General features: G+C 38.0%; 1 protein-coding gene across 1 annotated transcript; it reads right to left on the bottom strand.

The window, feature by feature from the left end:
• Positions 1 to 2,455: 2,455 nt before the first annotated feature.
• Positions 2,456 to 9,627, bottom strand: LOC114039720 (UDP-glucuronosyltransferase 2A3-like). The gene is made up of 2 exons (XM_027857577.1): positions 8,933 to 9,627; positions 2,456 to 2,541 (listed from the first exon to the last, which is right to left on the bottom strand). The coding sequence occupies exons 1-2, from the start codon at positions 9,561 to 9,563 to the stop codon at positions 2,498 to 2,500; spliced, it is 675 nt and encodes a 224-aa protein (XP_027713378.1). The 5' UTR covers positions 9,564 to 9,627; the 3' UTR covers positions 2,456 to 2,497.
• Positions 9,628 to 17,891: the final 8,264 nt, after the last annotated feature.

Raw genomic sequence — 17,891 nt, 5'->3', positions numbered from 1 at the left:
ATAAAGTACTCTTCCCACAAGTAATAATTATTCATGGTAGGTGGAACCAATGTAAAAAATGACAACACTATGTAAATTGATTTACTTATGCAGTATTATACTAAACAAACTACCAAAGAATTACTTTATTAAGCTAAAAAAAAACAACAACAAAATTCATGTGGAGGAAAAAAAGATCAATACTATCAAGGGAATAAATGAAAAAAAAATGTGAAGGTAGAGGGCCTCTAACAGTACCAGATCTTAAACTATATTACAATGTGGCAATCATCAAGTCAGTTTGGTATTTGTTGAGTAGAGTGGCTGATCAATGGAATTGATTAGGTACATAATAAACAAAAGCAAATGAACACATTAGGTACATAATAAACAGAAGCAAATGATCTTAGTAGGCTTATGTTTGGTAAACTCAAAGATCCCAGCTATTGCATCAAGAGCTTACTATATTTCACAAGAACTGAGGGGAAAACTATAAAATAGTCTGGCAGAAATTAGATATATGCCAACATCTCCTGCCATATGCCAAGAACTCAAAATGGGTACACAATTTAGATATAAAGGGTGATAATTAGGAGAGGATGGAAGAAATTACCTGTTAGTTCTATGGAAAGGGGACGAGTTCAGAACCATAGAATAGATAGAGAAGTTTACAGGAAGTAAAGTGGGTAATTTTGATTACATAAAATTAAAAAGGTTTTTGTACAAACAAAACCAGTGAAGCCAAAATTAGAAGAAAAACAGAAAACTGAGGGGAAATTTATTAAAAAATTATCTGATAAAAGTCTTATTTCTTAAAAACCTAGCAATATTCTAAACATAATCAACTGTAAAAGATTTAGTAACTCTGATCATTACAATGATTTACCACAACTCCAAAAGGTTCATGTTATAAAATGTTATCTACCTCTAGAGAGACAACTGATGGATTAACAGTATACATTAAAGCATATTTTTTCTTTTTAATTTTTTTAAAGAAGATAGCTAATAGAGAAATTTCTTTCATGGTTTCATATGTATAATGAATATTAAATTTCTTGCCTCTTCAAAGGATGGGGAGAACTGAAAATAAAAATAATTTCTAAAAAAGTTATCAGTATTAAAAAGAAATAGGCATTTTCTTATTGACAAAGTTTTAAAAGGCCATCCAACATTTGAAGACAGGATGACTGTACTTGAAGTATTAGGATACTTTAATCAGCAAAGGCCTTTTTTCAGTCCTTAACTTCTATGGTTTCAAACTATTTTTTTACCATTGGATCAGAGGAACAAAGACTTTAGAGCTAGAAGGGAATTTAGAAATTGTCTAGTCTGACCTCCTAAGTTAACATATATTTGAAAGATATAGGCTCTTTGAAGCTCAGAGAAATTACTTGTCCGTTCCTTGTCACTCTGAAGCCCTTACATTTTACTCTATCCAAAGTGAGCTGGCCTTCCACTAAAATCCTACAGAATTTGTATATATGTACCACACAGCTGCAGGAAAATTCTTTAATTATATTCTTAATTTTTTTTATCTATTTCCTTTTTCTTTCCTTACATTGGTTAACAAACCTTTTTACCTTTTAGGCCTCCAAATCTATCCCTGCACCACTCATTCTCAGCATGCTGATCTTGTTTTTGCATTTACTTAAATGGAGGCCACCTCATTTGATGTTCCTCTTCACTATTCCTCCACATCTAAAAATCTATCATATTATTGACCATTCTCTCCAACTCCCCAAGATTAAACCTCTGCCTAGGCTCCTATGATCAAGTGATGTGATCAGGTGATTGATTCTTCCATTAATCATCTCCTTTTTCTCTTTCACTCTTTTCTTCCACTTCCCTAGATCTTTCCATCCAGTTACCCATTTCATCTAAATTCTCTTTATTAATAAACTCTTAGAACAGTTAGCCCACATGAGCTGCCTTGGCTTCTTGAGCGGTCTCTACTTTTTCACTTTCCACTGCTTCCTCAATTCCTTGCAGTCAGACTTTTTTCTCCATTGTTCATCTAAGCTGATCTTTCCATGGTGACAAAAGATTTCCTAATCTATTTTAAAAAGTATTTTGAACTCAATTTTATTTTATTTTTAGCTCTGAATTCTCTACCTTACACCTCTCCCTTCCCTCCACTGAGAAAGCAAGAAAAACAAAACCCTGCAAATATGTATAAGCCAGCAAAACAAATTCCTAAATTAGCCATGTCTCCTTACCTCTACACTCTGGAAAAAGAAAGAAAAGAAAAAGCTTCAATCTTCACTCTGAGTCCATGAGCTCTCTGTCTGAAGGTGGGCAGCATGTTTCATCATGAGTCCTCTGAAATTGTGGTTGGTCATTTTGTTAATCAAAGTACCTAAGTTTTTCAAAGTTGTTCATCTTTATAATATTGCTGTTAGAGAAGAAACATAGATATCCTGTTTCTGCTCACGTCACTTTGCATCTCTCCATTCATAAAAAGACGTCTTAATTTCTCGATGTAATGGACTTTTTTCAGTTCTTAATCACTTTCATTTCTTCATTGATTTCTTGGCTTTGACTGGTTTCTTGTATTCATGAAATCTATGTTATAAGGAATTACAATCAGCAAAACCTTCCGATCAGCTTTTCCAAGCATTCAAGTACTCCTTTTTGAAGGAACTCAAAGGTAGAGTATAGAGGGGAATTAATGGGAAATTCCAGTGGCTAGTGAAATTTACACAAGAATGAAAAATACATCAGGAGAATTCACTCTGTTCTAGTAACCAGATCTTAGGCCTTGTCTGGGGGCTCAGAAGCTATGTTATATTAATACTTTGACAAATCTTTCAACAAGACTTTAAACTAGAGTTTTAACTAAGTGAATCATTTATTCACAGTTCATAGCAATAACAAGTTATTCTGAAGAAGATATCTAGACCTAGAGGTAACTAGGTGGTGCAGTGGATGGAGTGTTGGGTTTGAAGACAGAAAGACTCATCTTCCTGAGTTCAAATCTGGTCCCAGACACTTACTAGTAGTGTGACCCTGGACAAGTCACTTAACACTGTTTGCCTCAGTTCCTCATTTATAAAATGACCTGGAGTAGGAAATGGTAAACCACTCCAGTATCACCCTTCCAGTACCTCTGCCAAGAAACCTCCAAATGGGGTCACAAAGAGTCAGAAACAACTAAACAACAACAACAAACTAGAACATGCCTGCAGGCCGCTTGCAGCCCACCAAAGCATTTTGGGCTGTCCATTAAAAATATAGAGGATGTGAAAGAAAGTAAAGATGTAATGAGTGATTTGTCCATGCCCCACTTAACCCTTGTTTCACTAGTCACTAAGTGCTCATCATGTAACTTGGCGGATGGGTTGCCACTGTGCACTCTTGTTTGTCACATGACCTGTGACAACAAACCCTACTCATTCTGTCTCTAGTCTGAAAGGAGCAAGGGTTGTATTTTTTTTTTTTTTGCTGTGTTTTTGGTTGTTACTGGCATTGAACAGGGACAAAGTGAGTGCAGCTGAGCACCGATGCAGCTGATGCCTGCTGTGGGATGATTAGCAACAACAGGAGGGCTTCTTCCCCTCCCTTGCTGCGTGGTCACCCTCCAAGGTACAGGAGGGTCTGGAGTTCTCTCCAAGGTCAGACACTCAGTTAAGTATTTCTTTGTATGTGAGCAGTTGCTCTAGAGGTTTTTTGGTTCTAACATTAAAGTTTTTGGGGTGACTTTGTAAAATGGGTGATAAAAAGAAACAGAAGATCAAATTGAGCATAGAGTGTTTAATCTGGAGTGGATTAATAGATACTTCTCTGCTTACACGAGAAATATTTTGCCTTGTTTGCCAAGAAGTAATAGCCTTTCCGAAGGAATACAATCTTCATTACCATTTCTAATCAAAACATCCTGACTTAAGCAAATTGGACACCAATGAAAAACAAATCAAAGCATCCAAATTATTGAAAAATCTCAGTGGGAAACAATGGTTTTTCAAGAAAGTAAACTCAGAAAATGAGGTGGCTACTAAGGTTAGTTTTCAAATTTCTTAAAAAAATCAATCTCAAACATGATTCCGGAGTATGATAAAGTGATTGCTGACAAGAAGTGTAATACGTCCCATTAACTAAATGTAAACAGTAAGAAAACCTGAAAAATGTATTAAAACTTGTAATGCTTAGCAAAGTAATTTTTTAACATTAATGTTAAAATTTCATGATGAATAAAAATCATAAGTAAAAATTGTAATTAATTGATATTAATTAAAATTCCCCTTTCTTTTAATATGGTTTATTTGCAAACCAGTTTAATCAATAATTATACCATTACTTAGAAAGTGAGACACTAAATACCTATCTTCCCCTGAAGTAGTTTATTCTATTTTAATTTTGGCCTCTACCTACTGCCAAGTTCAGCAGGTGTGATCTAGACCTTGGTAATTTCTATTCTGAATCTATAGAGAGAGGTAAGGGAAAAGGGTGTGACTAGAGGGGAAACTTCACCCAAAACCAAGTCTTTACAAGTAAAGACACCCATGGCATGGGAGCATTCTACTCCATCCCTCTTTGAAGAGAGGAGGGCATACAAAGGAATTTGTTGTTGTTCTGACACTTGGGGTTTTCTTGAGAAAGATGTAACTATGCTGTCCTCTCCACGGTGCCCCCTGCTGGTTATAATAGGAAAGTGGCTAAAAAAAGCATTTGGTCCATCTCTTATCCTAGTTCAGTAAAGTCATTTGGGAAGCATCCCAGAAACAGGAAGTCAGCGTTAGTCCCAATAGCAGTCAGAGTGGAGTTCTGGAAAGACCACTGGATATATAGTCAGAGAACCTGGGTCAAAATCCTAGCTCTTCCATGTACTATTCCTGTGTCCTAGGAAAAGCTCCAACTTCTCTGGCCCTGAGTTTCCTCATCTAACAAACAAATGGTTTGGTTTAGATGTTCCCTAAAGTTGTCTTCCAGTCCTGGATCCTGTCAGGAGAGTACAAATTTTGAATAGGAAAAGAAGTTTAGTTTGCAGTGAGAGAGTTTGAAGAAAGCAGGCAAGTGATAACCAGGTTCAAGGATCACGAAGGCCTAGAACTCACAGGCTTGTGCCACATTACTTTCAGAGACAGGCTCAGATGCAGGCTGATGGAAGAGGCAATTTTTCCACCAAAGATAGAACCAGTCATAATGCTTGCTAATGATTTACTTCAGAAAAAGTCCTCAGGACACAAAGGAATGCATCAAAAATAAGTGAAAAGGCAGCAGACAGAATTACTGAAATGTACCTGACAGCAGATCAACACAGGAAGGCCTGAAGCATGGGGAAGACCTTTAGAGACCTGGCACTGAAGGTTCTTATTTAACAAGGCAAGGCAAAGGGGAGGCTAAAAAGGCCCAGGGCTTCAACAGATTTGATTAGAATGTATGAATCCCTGCTGAACAGGTTAAACAGTGCTGCACCAAGCACAGAACCCTGTGCCGCTCTTCTGAAGAATTCTTTGAAAATTGCCTTGAAACAATCATATTTCTTCAGTTCTTTCCATTTCAAGTAGGTTTCTCTTTGACAGAGATTACTTGTGCAGATCACTCAGGTGCTAAGTGCCTGATGCACTAGGTCCCTCATGAAACCTTTATATTCACTCTCCAAACTGATCTGTCTCTCTTCTAAATTCCTAAAGCACTTGCATGAATACCCTACATAGCCAGGGGGAAATCATTTTATTAATTTCTTTTGTTTACTTTTTTTCTTTCCCTATTTGGTTCCAAACCTCACCCCCTCCCAAGCCTCCACATCTGTATCCTCAGCATGCTCATTTTACTTTTTTTTATTTATTTAAATTGAAGACACTTGTTTTCAGATTTCTCAACTCTTTTCCTCCACATCTAAAAAGTGTACCTTATCATTTCCTTTGCCTTCAACTGCCCAAGATTAAACTCCCTCCCTGCCCTTGAGACTACTCTCTCTGACCTCTAGGATGTTTCATCTAACACCTCTTTTCCTTTCATTTTCCATTTCTTCCACTTTACTAGATCTTTCAACAATTACCCATTTCATCTATTGCTTCTCTTTTTCTACTTTTTATTAATAAACTCTTAGAACACTTAGCCCACACAAGCTGTCTCTGCCTTGTCTCCTACCATTTCATCCTCAACTCCTTAAAATCTGACTTCTTTCTCCAAAGTTCAACTGAAACTGGTCTCTCCACTGTCGCTAATCTTTACAGGTGACGGTGCTTTTCTCAGGCTAAGACTGAAAAGTCAAGCTCTTGGTGCTTCGCTGATTGCTTGGCTTAGACTGGACACTTCTATCCCTGGAATCTATATTTTCAGATCCTGCAATCATCAAAATCATTTCACGAGCCTCTCCTGGCACTCAAGCACCCCCACTGAAAGGAACTTTTCTCTGCCCAGTACCACCTGCTAGTTCCAATGGGAAAGTGACTAGAAAAGGCATTTGCTACATGGTATTTCTTTTCCAAATGTCATCACAGAAAGAAGTAATGTTCCAGCAGCAGTCGGAGTGGTGTTCTAAAAAGGCCACTGGATTTATAATCAGAGAAGTTGGGTCAAAATCCTAACTCTGCTATGTAGCAATCCTATGACATTTTATTTAGTTGTTTCTCACTCATTTGTAGGTTTTCTTGTCAAAGATACTGAAGTGGTTTGCCATTTACTTCTCCAGTTCATTTTAATGATGAGGAAACTGAGGTAAATAGGCTTAAGTGACTTGCCCAGGGTCAGATAGTAAGTGTCCAAAGCCAGATTTGAGGAAGAGAATTCTTCCTGACTCCAGGCCGGGCCCTATATACACTGTGTCCCCTAGCTTTTCCTGTGACCTTAAGAAAGATTAGATAACCTCTTAATTATAGCCTTAGTTTCTTCATTTGCAAAATGAGAACATTGGGCTAGGTGATCTTAATATTTTGGTAAACATTTCCCAATTATATTTTTTTCCTTTACAGGAATTTTGTAGTATTTGGGACCATGTCTGGGCAGCTCTCTAGGACTATAAATTGCTGCAAAGTTGCCAATCAGCTTTGGTAGAGAGTGTTTACTCAGCTAGCAGTTCCATATACCAATGAAATCACAGGTCCAGTCTCATCCCTAGCCCTAATATTTATACAAAACTGTAAGACTTACAAAGTGCTTTCCTTCTGGTAAGACTATGAGGGGAATGATAATAATTATCTCAACATCTTTATGCAGCACCTTGAGACTTACAAATCCCCTTCTCCATAACTTACAAGGTAGATATAAAATATCTCTTATATTTAGTATTATCTTATATTTATTATTCTCCATCATTCAGTTCTGGGCATTTTCTCTGGCTGTCCTCCATGCCTGGAATGTTCTTGCTCCCCATCTCTGCCTACTGGCATCCCTGGCTTCCTTTGAGTCTCAACTAAAGTCCCATCTTCCACAGGAAACCTTTTCCAAGGCTTCTTACTCCTAGCACCTTCCGTCTCTTAATGGTTTTGCATTTTCCCTATACACAGCTTGTTTGTACATCTTTGTTGGCTTGTTTTCTCTTCCATTAGATTGTGAGTGTTTTGAAGGCAGGCACTGACTTGTTGCTACTTTTTGTATCCCCATTATTTATCACAGTGCCTGGCAGAGAGTAGGCATTTAATAAATATTGAGATTGACTGACTAGTTTATAGATGCAGGCCCAAAGGTGTTAAGTGTCCAAGGTCACACACCTAGAGATTGACACAGCCAGGATTTCCTGGACCCTATATCTAACATGCTTTTCAACATACTATACAGCTGTTTAATGTAAAGCAGACTTGACTCAATTTACCAGAAAAAATATATATGTATTTGGCAGTTATGTAGCAGAGGAGATACAGTACTGGACTTGAAGTCAGGAATAACTGTGTTTAAACCCTACCTTAGGCAATTATTGTGTCACACCAGAAAGACAATCAATATAATAACAGCACCAATCTCCCAGGGCATTAGGAAAATAGAATGGGAGAATACAAAGTTCTTTGCAAAACTTAAAAGATGATATAAATGTTAACTATTAGAGACAGTGTAATTTTCTGGAATTAAGAGAAAAAAATATGTGCATAATATTAACTCTGTTATATGATTATCCCTGGATGGGGTTCTATGCACTTCCTAGGTGGCTATTTACCTTGGCTACTCCCAATCCCAATTCTGGTTTAGAAATCTAATAACCTTGGCAAGCTGACTCTGTCTCAGCTAGACTATATAGACCAGGAAGAATGGGGCCCCTAAAGGCAATGGCTAAATCTGGACAAAAGGTTTCACCAGAAATAACAGTTAAATGAGAAGGATTAACATCTAGTCCTCCTGTACCTCTGCATAGGAGACTTGGATCATCCTGAAGGTCTGTGACACCTTTAACCTTTTTCTGTCTTTGTTATTTTCAATCCCTACCTGAAGTTATTAGTAATCAAAGTAAAACAAAAATTCAAAGAAGAATTGAATGGTAATTTCAGAGAGCTGAGTAGCAGAGAAAAGAACAGAAGCTCCATCACCCTTCATAAGCAAGGTTCGATGTCAAGGATTCTCAAGTTAAGGTTTCAGAGTTGAGAGGTGGGGAGGTGGGTTAGGTGGTGACACAGAAGAACCAATAAAAGAATGAATGATCCAAACCTTGGAATTAGCTAATAGAATGATAAACGGTGGTCCTATAACAGTCTATTTGGGAGTCATAAAGCTGTATATTAGGACAGGTGAAACACAAGGACTCTCTGGTATTGAGAGTTGATTTCCATCAAGGATTTTTCTAATGAAAATTACTTGTTCTTGACTGGCAAATAAGTAGCCCAGTTCCATTAGATAAAGTTAACATATGCCAAGAGTTGGCTTCCCTACACTAATCAAGACTTCTGTTGAAACTTTTCCAGTCTCTGTATGTTCTCAAATGAGCAAGTTATAGCATGGAGTAGTGAGCAGTAATTCCCTTGAGGGACAGAACAAAAAGTAGCATTACTTTGTGCAAAGCCCCTCTGAAAACATGCAGCCTTACCTAATACTTCAGTGAAAAGCTGGTCCCATATTTTGTCTAATGACTGGAACCCAAAATCAAAGAGAAAGGAAAGCATCGTATTCTTCACCCTCTCCATAAAAGTCATCTTGTGTGTCAGTCTTCCTAGGGGAATAGGTACATAGGAAAGTGGAAGTGGAAGTCTTGCGCAATATTTCTCCAAATTGTTTCCCAAGCTGAACCGGTGACTGTGCACAAAAGGAAGTTCAAGCTTCTCAGCTATCAGACCCCCACAAGGAAACAGAGCATCTGAGATCAGCAAGTCATAACCAGTGTCTTGGAGCTTCTGCATGAGCTCCTGGTTAAACACTGCACTCTCACAAATTAATTTCAAAAACTGATTAAGAAAGCTTTTCTGTTCATGAAGTTTTATCATTGATTTCCAGTATGGCATACTTGGTATCATATAAATCAAATCCTTCAAATGCATTTCAACAAAGTTTTTTATTTCCTCTTCGATATATGGTGCAGGAAAAACCTCAAAGTGAAGCCCTGAAGATGTTGTGGGTTCAATGAGAAGTGTAATAGAAGGTACCAACACAGTCACCACATGTCCCCTCTGTGTGAGTTCATCCAAGATGGTCTTTAAATTAATCCAATGACTATTCTCCATAGGGCACACCAGCACTTTCCCACAAGTTGAAAAATGGAAGCAACAGATATTCAAGAGCAGCAGAACAGAAACCAACTTTTCAGACATGACCTTTGTGAGTTTATACATTTTGTACTTGTTGTTCTGCTTTTACCGTTAATAAGTGAAAATCTAGAGTTAAGTCAATAAGCAAGCTAAAAATTAACCTGAATTGAACAGTTAACTGAAAGACATGGAGAATATGTGATCCCACTGTGCTTACTTTTTTTTATTATGAAGAATCATTTGATTTAGTAGAACATAAACACAACCTCTTATACAAGATGTCCCCCACCCATTTGTCAAAATAATTCAAGTTTCCTTAGAAAATATAACAAGGGACAGAGAGGACCACAGAAGATTAAAAGGAAAATTTGATTATATAAAATTTAAAAGTTTTTCCATAAACAAATTTAATATTGGTAAAATTAGAATGGAGACATATTAGAAGAGAGATATCAGAGACATCATTTCTCTAGTAAAGGTCTCAAGATATTAAAAGAACTGATAAAACTTTGTAAAATATGAGCTATTTCCCAAGTGATAAGTTGCCAAATAATATGAACAGGTGTTTTTCTTTTTTTCAAAATTTTTAAATGTTCTGTCTAAATTAATTGAGCTACAATTCCATACTAGCCATCTAAACAGGCATTTTTAATGGAAGAAATACAAACTTTCCATTTTTTTCAAATCCAACCATTGAAAAAATGTTCCAAAACACCGACAACAAGAGAAATTAAAATTTAATCAAACCTAAGGTTCCACCTCACATCCATCAGACTGGCATAGAAGATAAAAAAAAGAAGAATGAAAAATCACAAATGTTGAAAGGTCTACGGGAAAAGAGGTAGGAGCTGTTAATTGACCAGCCACTTTGGAAAACATTTTGGAAGTATACCCCTAAAGTCACAAAACTGTGCATACCCTTTAAAATTCACTTCACTATGAGAAGGGAAAAAAAGGATTCATATCTACAAAACTATTTAGAGCAGCTTTCTTTGCAGTGGCAAAGAACTGGCAAGTGAAGGGGCTCCCATCGTTTGGAGAATAGCTGAACAAATCATGCATATGAATGTAATGGAAGACTATTGTGTCATAAGAAGTGATCAAAGGGAGAATGTCACAGAAACCTGCATCTATGAATTTATGCATAATAAAGTGAGCCAAGTCAGGAGAACAATTTATATGACTAAAATAAGAATATTATAAGGATAAACAACTTTGAAACTCTTAATAATTATGATCACTAATATGGGCAATCATATTTCAGAGAACAAATGAAGCATGCAACCCACCTCTTGCCAGAGAGGTGATAAACTCAAGATGCAGAAAATATTTTTGGACATGACCAATGTGGGAATTTGTTTTGTTTGACTCTGTGTATTTGTTACTAGGGTTTTGTTTATCTTTTTTCTTTTTCAATAGGCAGGTAGTAGGAAAAAGAGAAAAGACATATTTGTTCATTGAGAAAAATGTAAAAAGATTCAACAGCAAAAATAGCTTCTTCAAACATCCTCTGATAATGAAAACCAATTGAAGCATAAAAACTAGAGAGATAAGTGCTCCCCAAAGGTATTCATCTCATTTTTGAAAAGTCCCAGCATAATTTCCAATAAGAGGAACTGGAATTTTCCTGATTACATTAAGCCCCAGGATACTGCAGAGCCTCCTAGAAGAAAATAGTAATGATTCAAAGGAATTTGGATCATCTAATCACCCAGGAAACACTAAATGGATGAAAAATGTCTATTGCCTAGATTTCAACATGCATTTGGATGGACAGTCTATAGAGCTTGTCCATTAGTATGTGTATTTGAGACAGAGAGTTTTTTAGTCATTTCAGTCATGTCCAACTCTTCATGACTCCATCTGGGGTTTTCTTGGCAAAGATATGAGAATGGTTTACCACTGCCTTTTCCAGCTCATTTTACAGATGAGGGAACTGAGGGAAAGAATAAAGTAACAGGGGCAGCTAGGTGGCGCAGTGGATAGAGCACCTGCCCTGAAGTCAGGAGGACCTGAGTCCAAAAACCAAACACTTGACACTTACTAGCTGTGTCACCCTGGGCAAGTCATTTAACCCCAATTGCCTAAAACAAAAAAGAGTAAAGCAACTTGCCCAGGGTCACATAGCTAGTAAGTGTTTGATTCACTCTATCTACTGTGCCACTAGAGTACAGATGGACAATGAGTTGGCCTCAGAGATTAAGAGGAGGAAGAGAGAAGTCTAGATGGCTTTACAGAAAAAATACTGACACTCTACCAGTTTTGCTGCATGGCAGAGAAATTCAGAATTCAACTGCGTCCAAAAAAAGTTAAAATGAGTATCTCACATGGCAAAGGAGACACTGATGGTAGATGTTAGTTGACTGCCACCTATAACCAATAAGGTCCTCCAAAGAAGAATAGAAATAAAATACATTATCAGGGAAACAATATAAAAAGATTAGAAGATGGGGTGGTCACGAAACAAGAATGAAGGATGATAAGTGGACAGGAAGCATGCTTCCTCTACCAAAGTAGATCAGCAGCTTTGGGGTGGTTAGAATAGGTGGCTTCTGAGGTCTCTTTCAGCCCTAGATCTACAATTTTATGAACCACAGAGTTGCCTGAGGACATTGAAAGGTTAAGTGTCATTCCCAAAGTAACAGAGCAAGAGTTTCAGAGGCAGAGCTTGAATCCAGTTTAGGCTTGCTCTTTATCACTCTTGCATTCATTTGCTCAATAAACATTTATTATTAGCTAAGTGCCAGGCACCATGCTAAATGCTGCAGATAGAAAAAGAGACAAAACGTAGTCCCTGCCCTCAAGGAACTTTCAATCTAATTTGAGATAATCTAATTTGGGAGACCACATTCAAGCAAATATATACAAAACAAGTTATATACAGGATAAATAGGAAATAATTAAAGGTGGAAAATAATTGGAATTAAGAGGGATGGAGGAGGACTTCCTTTAGAAAGTGGGATTTAAAGGAAGCCAGAGAGATAAGTAGTCAGAGTAGAGAAAGGAGAACATTCCAGGCATGGGGGAAATCCAGAGAAAAAGCCCTGAGTCAAGGGATGGATTGTCTTGTTTGTGGAAGAGTCAGGAGGCCAGTGTCACTGGATCAAAGTGCACATGTCAGGGAATAAGGTATAAGAAGACTGGAAAGGTAGGGGGGACTAGGTTATGAAGGGCTTTGAATGCCAAACAGAGCATTTTGCATTTGATCCTGGAGGCAATAGGAAGCCACTGGAGTTTATTGAATAGAGGGTGATATGATCAGATCTGCATTTTAGGAAAATCACACTAGTGGCTGAATGCAGAATGGATTGGAGTAGGCAGGCAGACCCACCAGCAGTCTGTGAAGGCCTTCAATAGAATGGTGGCAGTGTCAGGGAAGACAAAGGGATGTATTCAAACAGCTTGAATGTGGAGGGTGAGAGATAATGAGGGATTCAGGATGACTTCTACATTGTGAGCGTGAGAGGCTGGGAGGATAGTGTTGCCCTCTTAAGTAAATGGTAATGTAGGAGAAGGGCAAGGTTTAGGGGCAAAGATAATCAGTTCTGTTATGGACATAATAAATTCAAGATGTCTACTGGATATCCAATTTAAGAAATCTGAAAGGCAGTTGGAGATACGGGATTGGAAGTCAGCAGCCAGATTGGGGTAAGATAGGAAGATTTCAGAATCATTAGCGTGGAGATAGTAATTAAATCCATGGAAGCTAATGAAATCACCAAGTGAAGTAGTAAAGAAGGAGAAGAGAAGAGGACTGAGGACAGAGGCCTGAAGGAAATCTATGGTTAGAGGGCATAACTTAGAGGAGGATTCAGCAAAGGAGACAGGGAAGAAGTGGTCAGATAGGCAGGAGGCAAACCACCAGAGAGGTGATCTAAAAACCTAGAAAGTAGAGAGTATCAAGGAGGCGAGAGCGATCAACAATGTCAAAGACCACAAAGAGGTCAAGGAGAATGAGGATTGAGAAAAGGCCGTTGGAATTAGCAAATAGGAAATAATTAGTAACTTTGGAGACAGTAGTTTTGGTGGAATGATATGATTAGAAGCCAGATTGTAAGGGATTAGTAAGAGGAGAGAAAGTGAAGGGTTCCAAGTAGATAGACTTTTCAAAGAGTTTAGCTGCAAAGGCCAGTAGTTGGCAGGGGTAGAAAGATCAAGGGAGGATTTTTTGAGGATAGAGGAAACATAGGCATGTTTGTAGGAAATGATCCAGTAGAGAGGAAGAGATGAAAATAAGTGAAAGATTGGGAATGAAAGAGGAGCCTTCTATTGGAAAAGACAGGATGGAATGAGATCATTTGAACAAGTACAGAGGGATTAGCCTTGGTAAGGAGTAAGGGCACTTACTGGAAACAGGGGTAAAGAAGAAGAAAGAGGCAGAAGGCACCTGAGTGAAAGGAGTTGAAGAGGGAGTTCATGGCAAATGAACTCAATTGCTTCTTATAAAATATGATAAAAGGTACTCAGCGAAAAAAAAGTAGGAGGAGGAGGGGCATACATTGAAGGTTTGAGAAGGTTTGGAAGATATGGATGGTGGAATAGTGAATTCATAAGGGAGATATAGTAGGATTGCCTAGCAGTGGTAAGCACCCAGTTGAGGTTACATAACATAAATTTGCAATGATCTCAGCCAGAGTGATTGTGTGCTTTTTCTCCATCTTTCCTCAGCAGCACTTACATAGATGAGGTGATGAATAGTGGGTGTGGTCTAAGGCTGAGACTTGGCTGGGCATAATAGGTGATATGGAAGAAGGGCCACAGTTTCAAAAGAAAAGGACAGTAGAGTTGAATTGGTTCACCAAGAGGTCAAGAGGGAGAGAAAAGGAGAGAATGTCTAGTGCAGAAGAGATGACCTGGAAGATTATTGAGGGATCAAGTGATTAGAGATCAGGGTGCTACAAATAGTAGAGCTTTGTAAGAGAAGGCAGAGGGAGAGGTAAAAAGCCTATGGATCATGGTCAGATAAGGGCTTTTCAGAATTCTTCATACTGATATTCAGAATTTGTGGTACATTTGTGGATGATGGCAAGACTGAGGGTATGACCACCTTTGTGTATGGCTGAGGTGGGGTGGAGGAGTAACTACCCACTGTGCCAAGCTGGAGAAATTCATTTTACAAAAATTAAGTCCCTAGAGTTTTGCCAAGAGAATGCTAATGGATTGAGGCCAACACATGGGCTAACTTTTAATAAAGTCAGCTCTGGGAATAAGATTTAAGAGAAGATGGGGTTCTGCTAGAGATTCTGAAGATGAGATTCTGAAGGGATAAATGTTTGGAGGCTGAATAGGAGATTAGAATTGAAGGAAAAGATGTATAAACGTGTAAGTTACTCTTCTTAATTGTTATGCCACCCACCTCTTCCACTATGTTTCCCATGTGGCACGTGAAACATAGTTTAATGGAAAGAGCAATAGCACTGGAGTCAGAGGAGCTAGATTCATATCTGACCTCTAACACTCCCTGCATGACTTTGGGTAATGAAATGATCAGATTGATTCTATATCATCTTTTAATCAAAGCTATTTACAGTTGATTTATTTTGTGTTGTAACTGTCTAAGTCATGGTTCTTTGCCTCTGAACTTACTTCAGAAATTCAGCTGGCTTGCAGTGAGTTAAGTTTAGAAATTCAGTTGTGCTGTTAATCGCTGTTCTATTCTTGCCTCAAGAAACTCTGCTATCCTTGAGAGAAGTGGGTGGATACCAGAGAGTCTAATCTAGCACCATCACATCACTAAACCAAGGATGTCTGGTTTGTTATTCCAAGAAGTCTGGTCCACTGACTCTGCCTTTGCAAGTGGCCTCAAACAATGCACATTTCTTAGTGACAGGAGGGAAGGAGTGAGTTGTTGCTAGCCTCTCATTCACAATTTCCAACCAATCATATTGTTCCCCACACTTCAGCTCTGTAACTAATTATATTGATTTCACCATTCATGATGTTGAGCTCTTGTAACCCACCTACAAAGCCCTGTTCTTTGTTCTGTACTCCCCAAAATCTATAAAAGAGAGTCATCCTCATCATTCAGGGTCTAAGCTTTGCTGAAGAAACAGAAATCCTATCTACTGGTAAATTCATACCTTACTAATAAATTGATCATGCTTAGCACGTTGTGCCTCAGTTTATCTTAATTTTAACTGTTACTATTTTATATATAAAAAATATATTTTATATATTTTAATTATAATTAACTGTTACTATTGAGTTATTCTCAATTTCCTCCTCTATAAAAAGAGGGATATGGACAAGTTGGACTCTGAGTTACTGACCAGATTTAATCTGAGATTCCATGATCCCTTTTAAAACATCCTGAAAGATCATCCCTGTCCTCAGGGAGAAAAGCAAGAAAGATGTAGTATGAAAGAGTCATAATTCTTCCCTACAAGCTGTAGGTGGTGATAGATGCCTCAGTAATAGACAGTCACAAGTATCTGGTAAGAGGATGCCATTGAACTAGGTCCTGAGTTGCTGGTATAATAGGGAAGAGTATCAAAGCCTGGTGGTGATCTGGTGGTTCTGCATCCCGTCTCAAAGCCCTAACCCTAGTGTACAACAGCACATCTCATCTACCTTCAGCATTTGCTCATCCAACAATTGCCTAATCGGGGTCCTTGTCAAATCAATCAGTAAATTACTTTGGACTTGCTCATTATAGAAAAGTAGCTTTAAAAATTGGTAAGCTATGGCTAAGCAGTGTAATGTGACATTCAGAAGGGCTCTGGGATCAGTGAACAGACAAGCTAACTAAAGCAGGCTTTCTCCTTGACTACTAGATCCAATTGACTGGCTAACAGTCCCATTTTGTTTTCATTTTGTACAGGAGAGACAGATGGACATTGTTCTTTCACATTCTCATGGTCCCAAATCACATATATCTGACAGCAATCCTAGGCTTCTTTCTTCTCTCTTTCTTCTCTCTTTCAACAAGGCCAGATAGAAGACAATGCATGTTATTTACCGTGGGTTATGTGCATGTGACAGTCGTGGCCCTAATGAAACTTTGGTGCAAAATGAAAAGAAAATAGGTAGACAAACCATGCCAGGAAAAAATAAATTTCCTTAATTCCCAGATTTTGCAGTCATTGTGATCCATTTGGATGCAGATCCAGCATGCAAGGAGCTTAAAAAGTTTAAATGAAGGCCTCATAGCTGTTTGGGTACTAGGGTATTTTAGGCGCTTCTGAGCAATTTCAAACTTCTAATCTATCTTTCAGTAAAGTTATCACAAAATATCAGTAACTGTTAGTTTAATATCCTTTAGTGACCAAACCAGACATCTCTCAATTCAAGGCAAAACCAAACAGTCTGGAGTTGGACCAGCCTTGGATAACAGATGACAAAGAAAACTCTGAACCAGAAATAGAGAGAAGTTGCTTTACTTGTATTGTTGACACCAAAACTCCTCTAGCTGTAAAATACTTTCCACAATTAGGAAGGAAAAAAAAGTGATGTATGTTTCTAGGAAAATCTTGCCCATCATTCCTAACTCCATTTAACCATAAAACTCACTTTTCCAGCTTCTGTTATCTGCAAAGGCAGGGGTTGTGCACGAAAAGATCATGAAAGAATTTCTAATAAAAATTTGCCTCAAATGAATGAATAAACAAGTAAACAAGTAAGTGAAGTTGTAGAGTATGTGGCATTGCCTAATTTAGTTTTAGAGTCACAAAATCTCAGAACTCAAGGGGATTTCAACCACCTTATTTTATGTAGGGAGACCACTGGTTCAGGAAGATAAAGAGTGCTCTAGAAAGTGGAAGAAGCCTACTTCTTGTCTCTTGGTTTCCAATCCAAAGCTCTTTCTGTCGTACTGTATCAGTGCCTCCCAAGTATCTCATATTATTGGGGGGATAAGGTTTTTCAAAAAAGTGAATTTTACACAAAAAGAACTTACCCCTTTGTGTGCTTAAGCAGCTTATAGTATAACCATATTCCACAGAAATTTTTTAAAATGTCTTATAGAGTCTCTTTTAAAGAGTCAGACTGAAGAGTATTTAACTTTTACTCAAGGATTTAGGTTGATCATTATGCAACAACCACAGACCACTAGTTGGTTGGCCACAAAACCAAGGGACTTATAGTTCTTACCAGTCTAGGAAGAGAGAAAACCAAATGAAGTTCTGCCTGGTCAAGGAGGGTGCAGAGTTTTATTTTGTTTGTTTTTGTCCACCCATGGCTACTGCTTGAGTTAGGGAACTCTAGAGGAAGACTAGGAGAGAAGGGAGGTTTGACAGTAATCCTATGACAACTGCTGGCTCCTGCCATGTCCTCAGCTCCCTTCCTTAAGTCCACGAGAAATGGTCT

This window comes from Vombatus ursinus, unplaced genomic scaffold (assembly GCF_900497805.2).
Source record: "Vombatus ursinus unplaced genomic scaffold, bare-nosed wombat genome assembly UNPS02012179.1, whole genome shotgun sequence".
Lineage (NCBI taxonomy): Eukaryota > Metazoa > Chordata > Mammalia > Diprotodontia > Vombatidae > Vombatus > Vombatus ursinus.
Note: the sequence above shows the minus strand (reverse complement) of the source record. Positions and strands in the feature narration are given on the sequence as shown.